The sequence below is a fragment of the Monodelphis domestica genome, chromosome 2, assembly GCF_027887165.1.
Source record: "Monodelphis domestica isolate mMonDom1 chromosome 2, mMonDom1.pri, whole genome shotgun sequence".
Lineage (NCBI taxonomy): Eukaryota > Metazoa > Chordata > Mammalia > Didelphimorphia > Didelphidae > Monodelphis > Monodelphis domestica.
Window position 1 is genome coordinate 522737069 of NC_077228.1, and position 22014 is coordinate 522759082.

The 22014-nt window shown below is 43.4% G+C and overlaps 1 protein-coding gene and 1 long non-coding RNA gene across 7 annotated transcripts in view; one reads left to right on the plus strand and one right to left on the minus strand.

The window, feature by feature from the left end:
* HIP1 (huntingtin interacting protein 1) overlaps positions 1 to 5863 on the minus strand; it is a 121978-nt gene extending 116115 nt beyond the window's left edge. For all 6 annotated transcript variants that reach the window (XR_008916866.1, XR_008916865.1, XR_008916867.1 and 3 more), the window contains exon 1: positions 5668 to 5863. Coding sequence is in view for 3 of the 6 variants with exons in the window: in XM_056819783.1 (XP_056675761.1) it covers positions 5668 to 5787 (120 nt within the window). In the remaining 3 variants the exon portion in view is untranslated. The remainder of the gene's footprint in view (positions 1 to 5667) is intronic.
* Positions 5864 to 6119: 256 nt separating this feature from the next.
* Positions 6120 to 9837, plus strand: LOC130457555 (uncharacterized). The gene is made up of 2 exons (XR_008916868.1): positions 6120 to 6231; positions 6860 to 9837. It is a non-coding gene; the product is annotated as an uncharacterized LOC130457555 (long non-coding RNA).
* The last annotated feature ends 12177 nt before the right edge of the window (positions 9838 to 22014 follow it).

Here is a 22014-nt window from a genome sequence, read left to right on the forward strand (position 1 = left end):
TTGTCTCTGCCCCCTCTCAGCTAGCAAGGGAGTCATCATCAGAATCTGAGGACAGATCTATCCTGAATCAAAGGATCACAGATTTAGAATTGGATGAAACCTTAGAGGTTGGCAAGTCTGAACCCCTCATTTTACAGATGAATTAACTGAGGCCCAGGGAGGAAGGGACTTGCCTAGGGTTATAGAATCAAAGATTTAGAGCTGAAACACACCTAGTAAGGGTTTGAGGCTAATTGGAACCCTGGGCTCTACCTACTACACCATCCTTATTCTCTCCATTAGTCCCTATCATCTGGGTCAATTTATTTCACAAGCAATGCCTTCCAAAAGAATATCAGTTCCTGGAGGGCAAGGACTCAGCTTGTTTTCAATCCCCAATTGACAGAGACAGTTTTCAGATGAAGAAATCACAGCTATCTATAGTTATCTGGAAAAATGCTCCCAGTTACTATTAATTAGAGAAATGCAAATTAAAGCATCGCTGAGGTGCCACCTCACACCTATCCAACTGGCTAATATGACAGAAAAGGAAAATGATGAATGCTAAAGGGGCTGTGGGAAAATTGGGCCACAAGCACCGTTGATGGAGTTTCGAATTAATTCGACGATTCTGCAGAGCCATTTGGAACCATGCTCAAAGGGCCATGAAACTGTCTCCTTTGAGCCAGCAATTCCACTACTAGGTCTGGATCCCAAAGAGATCAGAAATAGGAAAGAAGGACTTAAATGGGCACAAATATTTCTAGCTGCTCTTTCTGAAGTAGCAAAGAATTGGAAACTGAAGGGATGATGCCTTCAACTAGGGAATGACTGCGCAGGCTGTGGTACATGGCTGCAATGGAATACTATTGGGCCATAAGAAATGACAAACAAGATGATCACAAAAACCCCAAACCTGGGAAGACTTCTATGAAGTGCTACAATGTGAAGCGAGCAGAACCAGGAGAACGCTGTACACGGTAACGGCAATAATGAATGATGGTCAATGTGGAAGGACTTGGCTGTTATCAGTAATGCAAAGACCCAGAACAACTCCAAGGGACCCACGAGAAAAAAGCCCATCCACTGCTACAGAAGAACTGACAATCTGAGGGAAGACTGAAGCAAACCACTTTTCCCTTTATTTTCTCTGTGAATCTTTCTCTAGTGTAAGCGACACATGTCTTCTTTTACAACATGATGAACATGGAAGTATGTGTTCTATGATAACACATGCCCAACCTAGATGCTATTTATCAAGACCTGCTGTCTTAGGGAGGGGGAGGAGGAGAGGGACAGAGGGAATATGGATTGCAAAATGTTAGAAAATGATCATTTAAATTGTATCAAAGGGGTAGTGAGGTGGCTCAGTAGACAATAAGCCTGGCCTCGAGATAAGAGGTACTGGACACAAATGTGATCTCAAATATTTCCCAGCTAGGTGACCCTGGACAAGTCACTTAACCCCAAAGGGCTCTAGCCCTTACCACTCTTCTGCCTTGGAACAGATATCTAGTATCAATTCTAGGACAGAAGATAAGAGTTTTAAAAATTGTACCAACATGTAATCAAGAAAAAAAACGATCCAAGAAGCCAACATGGTGCCTTGTCCAGTGTGTTAACAGAATTGAAATGAGTTCCTTTTGTTTCTCAAATGATCTCCCTTTTGACAGACTTATTATGGCCTGCCACAAATTAAGGGGAATGGTAGGTACCTAGAATATGGCCCATTTGCTTCAGCCCACTGGGCTGGGGCCAGGTGAAGACCCAACATCTGTGGGAAGATCCCAGGAGGGAGACTATCAGCTCAGGAAGACTCGGGTTCTAATCCAGGCTCAGATACCAAATCTAAATTTATTATGCTATGTCCAAGCCCCTTTATCTGTAACTTGATCATCTTGGAGCTCTCTTCTAGTTTTCCCTGCCTCCTTACCCAAAGTGGCAGCTTTCTGGGCCTGCCTGTTGACAGCCCTCTCTGTTGTTGGGCTCTGGCTGCCCTTTTCCCAACCCTTTATCTTTATTATCCCAGTCCAGCATTCCACATGCTCCCCCTGCCCGCCCCCTAGACACATGCATCGCTATGTGGGCATGAGACAACTGGCATCTGCTCACTCCCCCTGCATACCTCCTCCCACCAAAGTGGCGCCAGGTCAAATGCAGCCAGTGGCCAGACAGCGAGCCCCAGCCTGGGAGGTTACCAAGCACTGGCCTCACCCAGGCCAGCTTAGCCCTAGATGGCTCCAAGACATACCACGCCTGGCTCGGAAAGTTTTCACAGACCTAATTTCCATCAGCTCAGAGGGTTAGCGTCTTCAGGGCTTTCTCCATTTTGTTCCAGATTCTACTTAGCCGAAACCTCAGAATGAATTTTTGCTGGTTTTGAAATTGTCTTTATTTATCCAGTTCAAGGGGGTGGGTTGGGGCTAAGGAGAGAGCCCAAACCCCAAAATCCAAATGAAAATATTTGCAAGGCTCCCAACAGGAAAGCAAGGCCCTTCAGTTCTAGCCACAACAGGGAACAATCTCCAAACAATCTCAGGGGCCTCTGACTCAGATGATAAAGGCAGAGAGGGCTAATCTCCAAACTTTCAGCCTTGCATTCCAGATGGAGAGATAAACCACCTTCACCCCAACTGGGCCCAGGCAATGGGTGGTAATCACTTACTTCCTCTCTGGAGACAGCATTGCCATTGTGCAAGGAAGGAACCCAGACTTCTGGGTCTAGATCACACAGTTTGCCATTAACCACAGTGCCAAGCAGTGCCAGGGATGGAATGGGTAGTCTTTCTCCTTCTCAAGGTTCCTTTTGCTCACTTATTTTTCTAACCTATGGGTTCTAAGTGTCCGTGGAACTTAAAAATATACTTTTATTAACTGTATTTCAGTATAATTGGTTTCCTCTACAGTCCCAGGTATTTTATTTTGTGCCTTTAAAATTTTTCTGAGAAGGGGCAAAATCCAATTGTTTCTCTCCCGTTCTCTGGATTGTTTTAAAATTTGAAATAGAGACAGATCCTTGCAAAGCCCTTTGGCAAGAGTCTATGGGGTCATAGGAGTTGTGTAACAGGAATGGGATCATTGGAAGGGCCCTCAAAGAGCCTCTAGTCTGCATTTTACAGAGAAGGAAACTGAGGCCCAGAGAAATTAGGTGATTTACTCAGGGCCACCCAGGAAATGTGTGAGTCAGAGATCAGGTCTTCTAGCTCCAAACCCATAATTTTCCCCCTACTGTAGCATGGAAGAGTTTGTTCAACTTTTTTAAAAACTGGGGCAGCTGGGTAGCTCAGTAGATAGTCAGATCTGCAGATGGGAGGTCCTGGGTTCAGATATGACCTCAGATATTTCCTAGTTGTGTGACCTTGGACAAATCACTTAATTCTGATTGCCTAGCCTTACTGCTCTTCAGCCTTGGAGCTGATAACTTAATATTGATTCTAAGACAGAAGATAAGGATTTAAAAATAAATAAAAGTTTGAGCTGTGTTCCCTGAAATGACTTGAAGAAAAAAGTAGTCCTTATTAATAGGTGGATACTGAGGGCCCAAACCAATATCATGTCCTTCGCTTGCAGATTTCACCAGTTCAAAGGAGTATTTGTGAGTTCTTTTTGTTTTTGCCTTTCCAGCACCAAAGCTGGGGTCTTGGGATCAATCAATCCCTCTATATACTATGTGCCTCCATACTGGTCTAAGCTCTGGGAATACAAAAAGAAGCAAAAGACAGTCCCTGCTCTCAAGCAGCTTACAGTCTCATGGTTGAGACAACAAATAAATATATAGAAAGTAAGCTACACAGACAAATAGGAGATATTTAACAGAGGGAAGGCACTGGAATTAAGAGGGTTTGGGGAAGGCTTCCTGTAGGAGGTGGGATTTTAGCCCAGACTTAAAAGAAGCCAGGGAGGTCAGTAGGGGGAATGGAGAAGGAAGAGTGTTCCAAGACTGGGGATAGATGACAAATGCATTTGCTGAAAATAAAATAAGGAAAAAGTAGTGATTATGGTCTTGGCTCATGACAGTGCTGATTTTTGGCATATCCCCTTGGTAAGGTGGGTGAGGCAGAGATGGGTAGTCTCCTGATTATTTATTAAACCGTAGGGGCCAAGGGAACCAAAGCATGCTCTCAGAGCTCTGATTCACCAGTCACAGTGCCCTTCTGTGCCAAACGGGATAGAGGGGCAGCCTTCTTGGCACTCCTTCCCTTACTCTAAAGTGCCTCTTTCCCATGTTTTCTTCTTTATATCCATAGTGCTTGATGAAGTGCCTGGCACACACCAGGTGCTTAATAAATGTTTATTGGTTTATTGGTTGATTTCTAGCCACAAGTCTCAGATTTTTTTTTTTTAATCTGAAGCAATGTGGAAAATAGAAAGGAAATTTGGAGTGGGAAGCCCTAGGTTCCAATCCTGCCTCTGCTACTACTTGTACAAGGTTGGCAGGCACTTAACTTCCCTGAGCCTCAGTTTCTGTAAAATAAGGAGGTTGAATTACACAATCTCTAAGGTCCTTTCCAGATATAAATCTATGAGCATAAGAGGCAACTAGCTTATGGTGAAGTGGATAGTGAGGATTTGGAGTCAGCAAGACCTGAGTTCAAATTCTCTCATAGATTATTACGAATTATATGACCATTGACAAGACATTTATATTGTTTTAACCTCAGTTTCCCCATCAGAAAATAGAGATAATAATAGTATCTACCTTACAGAGTTGTCATGAGGATAGAATTAGGTAGCCTAAGTTACATTACTGCAAACCTTAAAGGGCTAAATAAATGCTAGGTAGCTATCAAGCTATGAAGGCCAGAGACAACCATTGTTTTCTGGCTCCTGGGAAGTAGCCCCAGAAGGCTAGTATCAGCCCATTATGATCTCCATTACTGCTTTCTATCTGCTTCTAGAAATGGACCACTGAGCTAACACTTTGCCAAGCCTTTCTCAGCACACTTCTCCTGCAAGGATCTTTACAAGCACAGATGAGGAAACGAGGGTTCAGAGATTTGAGGGGTTTCGCATCTAGACTATGCAGAGTATCTAGAAGTATCAAGAGCCTGGGGGACTGGACTGACGTCAATGAGCGTCCCAGCTTCCTACCTTACTTTATCCCATGCTCGCCTCCAGCTTGCACCCCTCTCATCCCACTTCGTTTGGCTCAGGCTTGCGGGGGGCTGCCCCATCCTGGGACCTTACTGAGTTATGCTCTTTTACGCAGCCAATAGCCTGGCGGCCCCTCTCCTGGAGTTCCAGGGGGGCGCCTTCCCTCTGGAGCTGGCTGAGCTCCCTGAGACCACCTCCCTTCCCATATCCCTGACCACAGGCGGGGTCTCTGATTTCCCCTCGGGATGTCCTTCACCAATCTTCCTTGGAAGTCTTTGCACAAAGTCTCCCCGAGATCCTACAAGATACCCAACGCCACAGGATCCCCAACCTCCCAAGCTCCTCCAATCCCCAGCATCCTTTCCGAGCTTCCCACATTCCTCCACCCGCCTCTCTGCTCCCAGATCTCCGGGGATCCCCTTCGCTTGTCCCCAAGATTCCCCGGCTCGCTCTCGCCTCCCCCCCTTCCCCAGTCCCCCCAGGATCCTGCTCCGGATGCCTCTGGACTTCCGCCCATGGCCTGAGCCCTGCGGACTGTCACGCATCCCCCCGTCCCGCCCGGGATCGATCCCGGGGGATCCTCCGCGGCCTCACCTGGCTCCGCTCGAAGCTCTCCCGCTCCGCCGCCTCGGGCCCAGCGCCCGCCCCGCGCCGGCTTAGCACCTTGGGCAGCGGGTTGGGCACCTGCTTCATGGAGCTGGCCACCCGGTCCATGGCGTCCTCGGACCCGCTGCCACCGCCACCGCCACCGCCGCCGCAGCCGCTGCCCCGGGATCCTTGCGCCCCGCCCCTCGTGCTTCTAGCCGCCGGGATCCGGCGCCAGCGGGCCCGCTACGCCCACCCATTGGTCGCAGAGACCGTCACTCTCGCCTCTCAGCCACGCCCACCCGCCAAAGCCCCTCCCCTTCTCATAGAGGCTTTCCCTGTGGGTTCCCGCCCCTGGACTACCTTCATTACGATTGGTAGGCTCCAGCATGGGGGCGGGGCATCAATGGTCCCGCGACCTGCCAGTCACCGGGAGCTTGTAGATTGCATTCGGGCAGGGGCGGACCAAGGGAGCAGGAGTGGGAGGAGCCGGGCCGAGAGCCGGGGCCCTTCCTCAGCCCCGCCCCCGCCCCGGCCCTCCCGGAGCCCGTTATCTCTCCGAGTTAACCGCACGTGAGTTGCCCGCGTACCCCACCTTTTGTGGATGGGAGTTGGGACACAAAAAGGGAATGTTACCCCAGAGGAGCGGATGGGATCGTACCCATGTGCCGTGGGCACCCTAGGAAAGGTACTCCTGGTCGGGGCGGGAAAGGATTCCCACTCCCTTCACTCTATTTTACAGAAGGAGAAACTGAGGCCTCGGGTGGTGAAGGGCCCAACTAGGGCCACAGCCAGAACTCAGCCGAAGTGGGAGCTGACTCTACTCAGCTCCTCATACTCCTCATACTGTGTGACTCTGAGCCTTGATTACTGCTTGATTTGTGACTGAGCCCTGGGGACTTCATAAAGGTCAGAAAGGGGCCTTCAAAAGACCATCTGACCCCACTCGTGTGACAAGGGTCCTGAGAAAAAACCCTGGGCTTACAGTCAGTCAGAGGACCTGGCTTTACCAACTGCTGCTGAGGTGACCCCTTGAAATCTTTCTTTTTCCTCCTGGGTAAAATTAAAGGTTTGTGCTAGCTGGTCTTAAATCTGTGATTACTGGAGAAACTGAGGCCAGTGAAGCTGAGTTGGTGCTGAGGGTAGAATGAAGAGCAGGAGTCTTCTAACCCTCTCCCCCAACTTTCCCCCCCTCAGATAGGTGCTGATTTGGTGCTAATCAAACCCTTTGGACATCCTGGAACTTTTGCCTCAGAACATGCCTGGGATCCCTCCCACTCTGGAAGCCTGTGGTACCCGTGCTGTAGTGGCAAGTGATCAGATGCCAGTAGTCATATAACACTGGGAGAGAAGGAGCCCCTCCTTGTAATGCTGAGAGCATCTTCTGAAAACAGGAATCTTCTCAGGCTCTCTTCACAAGATGTATCCAAACAAGGACGAATTCCAGATTGCTGCTCATCCAGTTTGTTCTTTGTGGGGACTCAGTGAGCCTTTAATCTCCATTTAAAGGACCTGCAATTTACTGAAGCCACCAAAGGGCAGAATGGAGGTTCAGAGGTCATAAGTCACTTTGAAAGCAGGTGTGCGGAGGCAGGGCTGCAAAGAGGCACTATTACTCTTATTAATGAGAGGAATTGATACTTGGATGCTCTTAACCCTTCCCCGTTGCTCTCTATCCCCACCCCCCTCAAACCAGACAAAACAAGACAAAATGTTCATGTCCTCTGTCTTACAAAGACTCGGGGACTGCTTGTCCTATTTCATCCAAGGACAGCTTGACTCTAGGACATGAAAGGCTGCTCCCTGAGAAATCTCTAAAATCATTCCCGGAATGTTGTGTCATGTGACCTGGCTTCCCAGTGTTGATCTAAAGCCATCCTTTCCCCATATCCTTAAAGCCTGGTTTGTTTTCTGGGAGAACATCTTGAATGTGAGGGGACTAGGCTGGTCACATTATTCTCACATCATAACGATCTGTTATTTGAACCAGGTTGGACCTGAAATTCCCTGGGCTCTGGTTTAGATCATGTAGACAACCATCAGATTTTTCCCTCCACAGGGAAAATATGAATGATGAACCCCAATCTTCAAGGCTCCTTTGCCCTCATGAGGAGACATTGGGTCTGTTTTAAGAGTCTCCTTCCATATATGCAGAATGCTGGCTCTAAACTGAAATCAGTTCTTGGCACCTATAGACATTGCCCACAGCCTCCTCATTCACACATGGGACCTATTCTAGAGCATCCTGCAATCAAAGACACCATGGATGCTGTTCTGCTTCAGGAACAAAGACACAGGGGCAAAATGGGATTTGTTTTAGACAGTAAACATTTATAACCACAGTTATGTTTCTTTTTAAAATTCTTCCATTTCCAGGGGGCAGCTAGGTAGCATAGTGGATAGAGCACCAGGGCTGGAGTTGGGACAGGGCAGAGGGGGATGCCTCAGTTTGACTCTAGCCTCAGATACTTCCTAGCCCTGTTACCCTGGAGAAGTCACTTAACCCCAATTGCTTAGTCCTTGTTACTCTTCTATGTTTGAATTGATACTAAAAATAGAAGGTAAGGGTTTAATTTTTTTTCCATTTTCAATGTTCCTTCAGATTTTCAGATCCCTTGGTTCAGTTAATCTGACCCTCTTGTTCCTCATACATAATTCTGTATCTCTTGTTTCTATGCTTTGCACAGCCTGTCTCCTTGAGGCTGGAATATATTCCTTCCTCCCTTTACCTCTTGGAATTCCTTGTGTTGTTGGTTAGTCCTTTTAGTCATCTTGACTGAGATACTGGAGTGGTTTGCCATTTCTTTCTCCAGCTCATTTGACAGATGAGGAAACTGAGGTGAATGGGGTTAACTGACTTGCCTAGGGTTGCAAAGTTCGTAAGTGTTTATGGCTGGACTCAAACTCAGGCCTGGCACTCTATCCACTGTGCCACCTAGCTGTTTCTTAGAATTCCTTCCTTCAAAACTTGTTCAAGTGCCACCTTCAGCAGAAGCCTTTCCCGATCCTGCCATTCTAGCTGGTAGTACCTGCCTCCCAGTTACTTTCCTGTATTTGGCATAAGTATCCTATAGAGTGGGGAGACTGAAGCTGAACCCAGTCCTCATGAGTACACTCAATGTAGTTGACTGACGCCATTCCCGTATAGACTTTGGAGCATGGACAGACAATCAGGAATTGGTTTCAGTCTGCCAGCCAGCTGGTTGAAAGAAGAGGAGTCCTTTGAAAAGGCTTTGGATCGGTACCTTAAGTGCATTTACAAGGCACTGACCCTCCGCTCTAAATCGATGATGGCTATGTGCAAATGAGGTACCATCCCATCCACATCATATTGTCTGAGATGACAGAAACGGGCTGGAGGGGACGTGGGGTCACTAATGCACTGTTGGTGAAGGTCTGAATTAATGCCATCATTCTGGAGAGTGATTTGGAACTATGGCTAAAGAACTATCAACTCGTGCACACCCTTGACTTGACAATACCTCTACTAAAATTTTATCCCAACTAAATCAAAAGGACCTCCTTGTACAAAAATATTTACAGCAGCTCTTTTTTTGTGGTGGCAAAAACTGGGAATTTAGGCAACGCCCATCCATTGGAAAATGCTGGACAAGTTGTGGTCTGTGATTGTGATGGAATACTATTGTGTTGTAAGAAAAGAAGAAGGGGGGGGGCAGACAGCCAGGTGGCTCAGTGGATAGAGAGCCAGGTCTGGAGATGGGAGGTCCTGGATTCAAATCTGACCTCAAATACTTTCTAGCTGTGTGACCCTGGCAAGTCACTTATCAATTGCCTAGCCCTTATTACTCTTCTACTTTGGAACTGATATTTAGTGTCAATACTAAGACAGATGGTAAGGGTTTAAAAAAAGAGGTGAAGAAGGGTATAGTCTCAGAAAAACCTGGGAAGACATATGAACTGATGCAAAATGAAGTGAGCAGAACCAGAAGAGCATTACGATCTGTTCTAGGAGTCACCTTCTGTAGATGAAGAGTGTTGGCTCTAAACTGAATTCAGTTCTTGACACCTATAGACATTGTAACAGCAATATGGTAACGTGAAAGACTTGGTTACTCTGATGAATACAATGATCCATGACAATTCCAAGGGATTCCATGATAAAAAATACTATCTACCTCCAGACCTCCAGAGAAAGAACTAATAAACTCTGAGTGCAGATTGAGGCATATTCCTTCCTCTCTCCACCCCCTAAAGGCACCAATCAGCCAAATGGAGTCCCTGGGGGCTGGTCCCCATTCCTACCCCAGTGGAGAGAGGCCTCACACCTTCACCTCCCTATTAGAACTGCAGAAATGTGTTCCACAAACATCTCTCTCTCTGTGTTCTCCATCTTTTAGGTAAAGGAGGTATAAGCTAGCTTCTACCTTGGGAGCTTTGAAAGATCAGGAGAGCTGGCCCGAGAAATCTGACAGGCAGAGTCCATTCCAGGATCTGTCAGAAGCTAGACAGTAGGGAACCTGGCTTGGGCCAGCACTACCAGAACCGTAGATCTATAATCTGCTGTAGTCTATTTGGAAGTGATCCTGGTTGGGCAAATTCTATGTAGAAAGTACTTTAAGTTTGAGCCCACTCTTCCCAGAGCCAAAGGTGGCATAGAGGAGAGTGTGTTTCCAAGGTTTTCGGTGGGGAAAGGTAAGTGTACTTCTGTTTTTGCATCTCTTCTAAGTAAATATCCCTTTTGAAAAAAGCTAACTAATATTAATTGGTAAACTGATAATTACTGGTGGCTAATAGTAGGGCAACATACTGGGGACTCAAGCCAATAACTTATGAGAAAGAGAAAATGAAAAAAACACTCAACCCCTCTGGGTCTAGAACTCTAGATTTCCTAGAACCCTAAGGCAAAATGTAGCCAGTCTTGCTCTGGGAGAGTGAATACAGAGTATCATTATCCATATATACATATTCTATCTTCTCTTATGGAATGTAAAATTCTAGTGGGCAGGGACTGTTTACTTTGTATTCCTAGAACCTACAGTAGTACCCAAGTTTCAGTCATGTCCAACTCTTTGTGACCCCATTTAGGGTTTTCTTGGCAAAGATACTGGAGTGGTTTTGCCATTTCCTTCTCCAGCTCATTTGACAGAAGGGGAAACTGAGGCAGATAAATGCTATGTGATTTGGCCAGGGTCACACAGCTAGTAGTATCCAAGGCTGGATTTAAACTCATGAAGAGGAATCTTCTTGATTCCATGCCAGGCACTCTACACACTGTACTACCTAGATGCCTTTGTATATGGTAGGTGCTTAATAAATGTTTGTTGTTGATTGATTACACAAAAAAAGACCTGTACTTCCAGGATATCAGCCTTTAACACCTTATAGCTTCTCGGGGTGTTCAAACATCAAACAAGGTAGATGTGCTTTAATTCAAGGTATATGCTTACAGCAGTGAGGGTCAGGGTAGCACCCATAAGTGAGATCCTGATGGGTTGCCAGAGCACAACTCAAAATACTTGCCACCTATCTTCCACTCCAGAGGAGTTAACTCCCTTGTGGTTTGGTTTGGTTTTCATAGGATCATAGAGGCAGAACCAAAGGGGACCAGAGGGGTCATGTAGCCCAATACCTTCATTTTATAGATGAGGGAATGGAGTTCTGGTGTGCTTGAGAGACTGGTCACAAAGTAGGGAGAAGGCAAGATTTGAATCCACAACCTCTGGCTCCAAATCTAGGACTCTTTCACTCCATCCATCTGGCTCCTTGTTTGCATATGAGGGGAAAGGGAGATAGGAGTGAGTGGGGGAAGGGGGTTGTCCTCCAGGAAGCTTGACTTCCTTTTTCTTGGCAAATTATTTCTGTGTTTCTCCAAGTCATGCCTATAGAAAGAATGTATTTCTGAGTCTCTCTTTTTTAGTGTCAAGTCCCCAGCAAGAAATCATCTGCCACCATACAACTTTAAGTAAATCACATTCTTTTTTTTGCATTTCAACTTCTTTTGCTGTAAAATGTAGGGGCCACTTCCTAGCTGTATGACCCTGGGTAGATCATTTAACACTGTTTGCCTTGCTCTTGCCTTTCTGTCTTAGAGTTGTTACTAAGATAGAAAGTAAGGAAACTCTTACCCTCCATCTTAGAATCAATACTGGATATTGTATTGGTTCTAAGGCAGAATAGTGGTAAGGGCTAGGCAATGGGGATTAAGTGACTTGCCTAGGGTCACACAGCTAGGAAATGTCTGAGGTCAAATTTGAACTCAGGACCTCCCATCTCTGGGCTTGACTTTCAATCCACTGAGCCATCCAGCTACCCCTAGAAAGTAAGGATTTTTTTTATTGTCATTCTTTTTTTAAAAAATTTTTAACATTATTTTATTTGGTCATTTTCATACATTATTCACTGGAAACAAAGATCATTTTCTTTTCCTCCCCCCCCTCCCCCCCACCTTTCCCTCTTCCATAGCTGACGCATGATTCCACTGGTTATCACATGTGTTCTTGACTCAAACCCATTTCCCTGTTGTTGGAATTTGCATTATAGTGTTCATTTAGAGTCTCTCCTCAGTCTTATCTCCTCCAACCCTGTAGTCAAGCAGTTGCTTTTCATCGGTGTTTTTACTCCCACAGTTTATCCTCTGCTTGTGGGTAGTATTTTTTTTAGATCCCTGCAGATTGTTCAGGGACATTGCATTGCCACTAATGGAGAAGTCCATTACATTCGATTGTGCCACAATGTATCAGTCTCTGTGTACAATGTTCTCCTGGTTCTGCTCCTCTCGCTCTGTATCACTTCCTGGAGGTTGTTCCAGTCTCCATGGAATTCCTCCACTTTATTATTCCTTTTAGCACAATAGTATTCCATCACCAACATATACCACGATTTGTTCAGCCATTCCCCAATTGATGGGCATCCCCTCATTTTCCAATTTTTGGCCACCACAAAGAGCGCAGCTATGAATATTCTTGTACAAGTCTTTTTGTCCATTATCTCTTTGGGGTACAAGCCCAGCAGTGCTATAGCTGGATCAAAGGGCAGACAGTCTTTTGTCGCCCTTGGGGCATAGTTCCAAATTGTCCTCCAGAACGGTTGGATCAATTCACAACTCCACCAGCAATGAATTAATGTCCCCACTTTGCCACATCCCCTCCAGCATTCAGAAAGTAAGGATTTTTTTAAAATGGAGTGGCTTTACTAATTCAGAGGTTCTCAAAGTGTGGTCCCTAGATTTTGGGGGGCCTATGAAATGCAGAGATTCAAAATTATTTTCAAATTCATTCTAAGCTATTATTTATATAAATAATAATATTTATTATTATAACTACATAAACCAAAAATTCTTAAGCAATTTTTAAGAGAGTAAACAGATCCTGAGGCCAAAAACTTTAAGATCCTCTGCTCTAGATAACTGCTAAGGTCCTTTCTAGTTCTTAAACTGCTATGAATAAAAGAGGAGTACTAAATAGTCAGGGTAGTGTTTTGCTAAGCCCCCATCCAAGGATTCTCTGCCAAACCATGCCAAATGGCACATGAAATCAGAGCAAAAGACATTTAATTGAAATTCCAAAGCAAATCATAAGGAATCATCTCTCCATCTGCAAGTCTTCTATGGATTCCCAGGGAACATTTCTTCTCTCAGAATTTATAAACTTAGAGATGTGTTCTGACTTCCAAATGGACATTTATCACAGCTCTCCTGATTCAGTCCTTTAGCAATATATTGTGCCTTACTGATACTCACTCTGCCCTGTGCTATTGTTCTGCCCTCTCTACCCCCAACATGTCTACATGTTACTTTACATTAAGCTGCTATTGTCCCTGGAAGCTGGGCTTTTTCTCCCCTGAATTGCTACTGTCTGAAGGAGCTGTTTCCAGATTCTGGGGCTTCTTCTTTCTCAAGGGAAATGTTATGACTCTTTACTGGAGACTTCCTGGACAAAGGGGTGTATGGGGTGTTCAGGGAGGGGTAGTATCTCTGGTATGGAGGGCTTGTCGTGCCCTCTTAAGGCAGCTCTCCAGCCTCTGACCCCCACCTGACCCCCAGCTCTCCCTTGTGGCTCCCAGTAGCTGCTAGCATGCGGCAGTGGCCACACCGGGCAACAGCTTTGACAGGCCAGCTAAACCTTGTGAGGGTAGCCATCGGGTCATCGACCCCTGGTGAAACAGGGCTTTGCTCACCCAGCATGTAAAGACTGCTTCGGCTGAACAGACAGAAGAAACCAATAAGAAGGTTCAAGGGCTGAGATGGCGACGCAGCAAAGCACTGTGGAGTGCTTAGGGTGTGTTGGAGCACAAAAGACAACACGGCCATCCAATGCAGCTGAGGAAGTCTCCAGGTATAACGACTTTTCGTGCCAATGGACCCAGGCTTCCAATGCCGAGAGAGGGACTGTCCCTGTGCATTAACTTTTCCACTTAAATCTTCTTCACGCACAAGTGTCTTTGTGCAAACGCACAAAGACAATTGTCATTCTCGGTTACCGAGAGACTACTACCACCTGGACAAAAAAGTCCTTGGTATTAATCCGTACATTTTTACTGTTTTTGTTAGTCAGGTTCACATGTAATCAACCTAGAAGAGAGATATTGTCAGTCTTTTTTTTTTCTTCTTTCCAACAACCTTGCTCTTCCTCATTGGGAATCCCCACTGGCCTTGTGATATTTAGATTTGAAGTGAGTCAATGTATTTCAAGTGCCATTATGTCCCTGGCAGCTAGCACCAGAGCCATTCAGGCTGCTCTAGAACTTCAATATTCATCGAAAAGGTGCCTAGCCTTTCTTTTTCTTTCTTTTTTTCTTCCTCCTCCTTCTCCTCCTTCCCTTCCCTTCCAAATTAGAATCAATATTGTATGTTGGTTCCAATACAAAGGAGTGATAAGGGCTAGACAATGATGGTTAAGTGATTTGCCCAGGGTCACACAGCTAGGAAGTATCTGAGACCAGATATGAGCCCAGGATTTTCCATCTTTAGGTTTTGCTCTCAGTCCATTGAGCTACCTGGCTGCCCCCCGCCTCCAGTCACTCTTTCCTGAATCTCTAGAGCTTCACACAAGTCACTCTTTTTCTCACAATAGTTTTAAGGTAGACATATTAATCAGTATACAAATAATGGTACAGGTTAGACTTGGGAGGAATACAGAGCTATTTGTGGTCTTTGTTGATAAGAAGACCATGCCATGGTGCTATGTTTTTCTTTAAGTGTTTTTCCATGGTTACAGGATTCATTTATTTTCCCTCCTCTTTCCTCCTCTCCTCTCCTAGAGCTGAAACACAATTTCACTTGGTTATTATACATGCTATCACTCATCACCTATTTCCATACTAATCATTTTTGTAATAATCTTTTAAAAACCAAAACCCCCATCCAATACTCATATAAACAAGTGAAAAATCATATGTTTTCCTTCTGTGTTTCTATTCCCTCAATTCTTTTCTCTACATGTGGATAGCATTCCTTCTCACAAGTCCCTAGAGATTGCCCTGGATCATTGCATTGTTATCAGTAGCAAAGTCAATTACATATGATCATCCCACAATGTCTCTGTGTAAAATGTTCTCCTGGTTCTGCTCATTTCACTCTGAATCAGTTCATGGAGACCTTTCCAGCTCGTATGGAAACCAAGCAGGTTATCATTCCTTTATAGCATAATAGTATTGCATCACCAACAAATACCACAATTTGTTCATCCATTCCCCATTTGAGGGACACCCCCTCATTTTCCAATTTTTTTGCCATCACAAAGAGCGCAGCTATGAATATTTTTGTACAAATTATTTTTCCTTTTTAACTCTTTGGGGTACAAACCCAACAGTGGTATGACTGGTCAAAGGGCAGGCACTCACTTAAAGCCCTTTGGGCATAATTCCAAATTGCCTTCCAGAATGGTTGGATCAGTTCACTACTCCACCAGCAGTGTATTAGTGTCCCAATTTTGAAGGGGTCTGGATTTAAAGTCAGAGATTTATTATTTATTAGCAATACGTCCTTGGATATTCTGTTTAACATCTCTGGGTCTCATTTTCCATATCTCTAACATGTTAGAGTTAGACTTAAGGGACTCTAAAATCCTTTCCATTTCGAAATCTATGATCCAACAGTCCTAGTTGGTGAGAGAAGACTAATATATGTGAAAAAAAAACCCAAAACTAATTCTTTTTTAAAAATATATTTTATTTGATCATTTCCAAGCATTATTCGTTAAAGACATAGATCATTTTCTTTTCCTCCCCCCCCACCCCCCATAGCCGACGCATAAATCCACTGGGCATTAGATGTTTTCTTGATTTGAACCCATTGCTTTGTTGATAATATTTGCATTAGAGTGTTCATTTAGAGTCTCTCCTCTGTCATGTCCCCTCAACCGCTGTATTCAGGCAGTTGCTTTTCCTTGGTGTTTCCACTCCCATAGTTTATCCTTTGCTTATGAATAGTGTTTTTTTCTCCTGGATCCCTGCAAATTGTTCAGGGACATTACACCGCCACCAATGTAGAAGTCCATTACGTTCGATTGTACCACAGTGTATTAGTCTCTGTGTACAATGTTCTCCTGGTTCTGCTCCTCTCGCTCTGCATCACTTCCTGGAGGTTGTTCCAGTCTCCATGGAACTCCTCCACTTTATTATTCCTTTTAGCACAATAGTACTCCATCACCAACATATACCACAATTTGCTCAGCCATTCCCCAATTGATGGGCATCCCCTCGTTTCCCAGTTTTTGGCCACCACAAAGAGCGCAGCTATGAATATTTTTGTACAAGTCTTTTTGTCCATTATCTCTTTGGGGTACAGACCCAGCAGTGCTATGGCTGGATCAAAGGGTAGATATTCTTTTGTCACCCTTTGGGCATAGTTCCAAATTGCCCTCCAGAATGGTTGGATCAGTTCACAACTCCACCAGCAATGAATTAATGTCCCTACTTTGCCACATTCCCTCCAGCATTCATTACTTTCCTTTGCTGTCATGTTAGCCAATCTGCTAGGTGTGAGGTGATACCTCAGAGTTGTTTTGATTTGCATCTCTCTGATTATAAGAGATTTAGAACACTTCTTCATGTGCTTATTAATAGTTTTGATTTCTTTATCTGAGAACTGCCTATCCATGTCCCTTGCCCATTTATCAATTGGAGAGTGGCTTGATTTTTTGTACAATTGATTTAGCTCTTTATAAATATGAGTAATTAAACCTTTGTCAGAGGTTTCTATGAAGATTTTTTCCCAATTTGTTGTTTCCCTTCTGATTTTAGTTACATTGGTTTTGTTTGTACAAAAGCTTTTTAGTTTGATGTAGTCAAAATTATTTATTTTACATTTTGTGATTCTTTCTATGTCTTGCTTGGTTTTAAAGCCTTTCCCCTCCCAAAGGTCTGACATGTATACTATTCTGTGTTTACCCAATTTACTTATGGTTTCCTTCTTTATGTTTAAGTCACTCACCCATTTTGAATTTATCTTGGTGTAGGGTGTGAGGTGTTGATCTATTCCTAGTCTCTCCCACACTGTCTTCCAATTTTCCCAGCAGTTTTTGTCGAATAGTGGATTTTTGTCCCAAAAGCTGGGATCTTTGGGTTTATCGTATACTGTCTTGCTGAGGTCGCTTTCCCCCAGTCTATTCCACTGATCTTCCTTTCTGTTTCTTAGCCAGTACCAAATTGTTTTGATGACTGCTGCTTTGTAATATAGTTTAAGGTCAGGGACTGCAAGGCCCCCATCATATGTGTTTTTTTTCATTATTTCCCTGGATATCCTTGATCTTTGTTCTTCCAAATGAACTTTGTTATGGTTTTTTCTAAATCAGTGAAGAAGTATTTTGGTAGTTCAATGGGTATGGCACTAAATAGATAAATAAGTTTGGGTAGGATGGTCATTTTTATTATATTGGCTCGTCCTATCCATGAGCAGTTAATGTTTTTCCATTTGCTCAAGTCTAGTTTTAGTTGTGTAGCGGGTGTGTTGTAGTTGTGTTCATATAGTTCCTGTGTTTGTCTTGGGAGGTAGATTCCTAGGTATTTTATTTTGTCTAAGGTGATTTTGAATGGGATTTCTCTTTCTGGTTCTTGCTGCTGAGCTGTGTTGGAGATATATAGAAAAGCTGATGATTTATGTGGGTTTATTTTGTATCCTGCAACTTTGCTAAAGTTGTTGATTATTTCAATTAGCTTTTTGGTTGAATCTCTAGGATTCTTTAAGTAGACCATCATGTCATCCGCAAAGAGTGATAACTTGGTCTCCTCCTTGCCTATTTTGATGCCTTCAATTCCTTTATCTTCTCTAATTGCTACTGCTAGTGTTTCTAATACAATATTAAATAGTAGAGGTGATAATGGGCATCCTTGTTTCACTCCTGATCTTATTGGGAATGCATCTAGTTTATCCCCATTGCAGATGATATTAGCTGATGGTTTTAGATATATACTGTTTATTATTTTTAGGAATGACCCTTCTATTCCTATGCTTTCTAGTGTTTTTAATAGGAATGGGTGTTGTATTTTATCAAATGCTTTTTCTGCATCTATTGAGATAATCATGTGGTTCTTGCTAGTTTGCTTGTTGATATGGTCAATTATGTGGATGGTTTTCCTAATGTTGAACCAGCCCTGCATCCCTGGTATGAATCCTACTTGATCATGGTGAATGATCCTTCTGATCACTTGCTGGAGTCTTTTTGCTAGTATCCTATTTAAGATTTTTGCATCTATATTCATTAGGGAGATTGGCCTATAGTTTTCTTTCTCTGTTTTTGACCTGCCTGGTTTTGGAATCAGTACCATGTTTGTGTCGTAAAAGGAGTTTGGTAGAACTCCCTCTTTGCTTATTATGTCAAATAGTTTGTATAATATTGGGATTAACTGTTCTCTCAATGTTTGATAGAATTCACTGGTGAATCCATCAGGCCCTGGGGATTTTTTCTTAGGAAGTTCTTTGATGGCTTGTTGGATTTCAATTTCTGATATGGGATTATTTAAGAATTCTATTTCCTCTTCTGTTAGTCTAGGCAGTTTGTATTTTTGTATATATTCATTCATTTCTCCTAAATTGGTGTATTTATTGCCATATAATTGGGCAAAGTAATTTCTAATGATTGCCTTAATTTCATCTTCATCGGAGGTGCTGTCCCCCTTTTCATCTTTAATGCTGTGAATTTGCTTTTCTTCCTTCCTTTTTTTAATTAGATTGACCAGTACTTTTTCTATTTTGTTTGCTTTTTCAAAGTACCAGCTTCTTGTCTTATTTATTAAATCAATAGTTCTATCACTTTTGATTTTATTAATTTCTCCCTTAATTTTTAGGATTTCTAGTTTGGTTTTCTGCTGGGGGGTTTTAATTTGATCACTTTTGAGTTTTTTCATTTGCATTTCCAATTGATTGATCTCTGCTCTCCCTTGTTTGTTAATATAAGCATTCAGGGATATGAATTTACCTCTGATTACCGCTTTGGCTGCATCCCAAAAGGTTTGAAAGGATGTTTCACCATTGTCATTTTCCTCGATGAAATTATTAATTGTTTCTATGATTTCTTCTTTAACTAAACGGTTTTGGAGTATCATATTGTTTAATTTCCAATTGGTTTTAGATTTGGTTTTCCATGTACCATTACTAATCATTATTTTTATTGCCTTGTGATCTGAGAAGGCTGCATTCATTATTTCTGCTTTTCTGCATTTGTGTGCTATGTTTCTGTGACCTAATGTATGGTCAATTTTTGTGAATGTGCCATGTGGTGCTGAGAAGAAGGTGTATTCCTTTTTATCCCTATTTATTTTTCTCCATATGTCTATTAATTCTAATTTTTCTAAGATTTCATTCACTTCTTTTACCTCTTTCTTATTTATTTTTTGATTTGATTTATCTAAATTTGATAATGGTTGGTTGAAGTCTCCCACTAGTATGGTTTTATTGTCTATTTCTTCCTTCAATTCTCCTAGTTTCTCCATTAGAAATTTGGGTGCTATATTATTTGGTGCATACATGTTGATTAATGATATTTCCTCATTGTCTACAGTCCCTTTTAACAAAATATAATTACCTTCCCTATCCCTTTTGATCAGGTCTATTTTTACATTGGCTTTATCAGCTATCATGATTACCACTCCTGCCTTCTTTCTATCAGTTGAAGCCCAGAAGGTCTTACTCCATCCTTTAATTCTGACCTTGTGGGTGTCAACCCACCTCATGTGTGTTTCTTGAAGACAATATATGGTAGGGTTTTGGATTCTAATCCATTCTGCTATTCGTCTACATTTTATGGGTGAGTTCATCCCATTCACGTTCAAAGTTGTGATTGTCATTTGTGGACTCCCTGGCATTTTGATAGCCTTCCCTAATTCTAACCTTTTCTTCTTCAGCTCTACCTTTTAGTCCAGTGATTTACTTTGAATCAGTCCCCCTTTACCCCTCCCTTGATGTTTCCCTTTTTAGTCCCTCCCTTTTTCTTCCCTCCCCCTCCCCCCTCTCTTTCCCTCCCTTTTTGTTCTCCCTCTCCCCCTCCCACCCTTGGTTTTCCCTTCTCCCTACCCTTGTTGGGTAAGATAGAATTCAAGATCCCAATGGATCTGGATGTTTTTCCCTCTCAGAGATGATTTCCCTGAGATTAAGGTTTAAGTTAAAAAACCCCCCCTCTCTTCCTCTCCTTCTTATAGGAGTTTTCTTCCCCTCCCCTTCCCATGTGAATCTTTGTGTGAGAAAGATTATTCTATTTGGTCTTTCTTTACCCCCCTATTTATACATTACATTTTCCCCACATATTGGTATACATAGATTGATATAAATGTAGTCCTTATAGAAGAGAGTTTGAGTAAAAGAAGAAGATAACATGTTTCCCCTTTCCTTAATATTTACCTTTTCAGGTATTCCTTGCTCTTTGATTTTCGGTATCAAACTTTCCACAGAGCTCTGGTCTTTTCTTTGCAAAAAGTTGGAAGTCTTCTATTTTGTTGAATGCCCATACTTTCCCTTGGAAGTATATAGTCAGTTTTGCTGGGTAGTTGATTCTTGGTTGGATACCCAGCTCTCTTGCCTTTCTGAAGATCATGTTCCATGCCTTATGATCATTCAGAGTGGAACTTGCAAGGTCTTGTATGACCCTGATTGGCATTCCTTTATATCTAAATTGTCTTTTTCCGGCTTCCTATAGGATTTTTTCTTTTGTTTGATAGCTTTGGAATTTGGCAATTACATTCCTGGGAGTTGTCTTTTGGGGGTTTAGTGTAGAAGGTGTTCTGTGAGCTCTGTCAGTGGCTGTATTGCCCCCTTGTTCTAGAATCTCTGGGCAATTTTCTTTGATTATATCTTGTATCACCATGTCGAGTTTGGTGTTTATTTCTGGCTTTTCTGGGAGTCCAATTATTCTTAAATTATCTCTTCTCCCTCTATTTTCCAGATCTGTCACCTTGTCGGTGAGATATTTTATGTTCTCTTCTAATTTCTTGGTATTTTGGCTTTGCTTTATTAATTCTTGCTCTTTTACACGATCGTTGTCTTCCAGCTGCCTGATTCTGGCCTTTAAAGCCTGGTTTTCCTTTTCAGTTTCATCACACCGGTTTTGTAGATGCGTGAATTTCTTTTGCATTATTTCCAACTTTTCCTCCCAGAAGGCTTCCATCTTTTTGGTCATTTCTTATTCAAATTCTTCATGGGTTTGTGGAGAGTTTCCATTTCCTTTGGAAGATTTTGGAGCATTTTCTTGTATATCATCTTCTATCTCCTCTGTATTTTGTATTTTGGCTCCATAGAATGTGTCCAAAGTCGCCCCTTTCTTCTTATTTTTCTTGGTATTTTGGGGCTTCTGTGCTTCTGTGGAGTTTGCCATCTCTGAATGTGGAAGATTAGCTTTTCTTATCTCTGTCTGGTGTTCAGAGGCTTTAGTCCTGGGCAGATTGTCGGTTCTATGAGGTTTCCCTGGGTTAAATTGAGTATGCGTCACTGGAACTGGAGTGGAAGGGTCGGACCAGGAGGCCACACTCTCCCCCGGCTCTCTGGGTCGGGTTGCTTTCCGGAAGTTGCCTTCAGAATAGCTGGCCGTGAGGCTGTTTCATCAGCCTGCGGGGGGGATGGACTGCGGCTTCCCAGAGCTCTGAGGGCAGTGACTTTCACTGAGACTTGGATAGCAGGATCCAGCCCGTGAGGCTGTCTTGCCCGCCCTGAGGGTTGCTGTTGTTTCAGACAAGCCTGCTCTCTGCGGGGGGAGCTCTGAGGGCAGTGACTTTCACTGGGACTCGGATAGAAGGCCCTGAGGGTTGTTGTTGTTTCAGAGACCCTGCTCTTTGAGCGGGGCGGGGCTGCGGCTTCCCGGAGCCTTGGACTCTGTGCTCCTACCCCTTAGGTCCTAGTGATCTCGGGTTCTGGCTTTTGAGGGGGGCCGTACCTTTTGATCCAGGTCCAGGTCCAGGAGGAGGATTCCC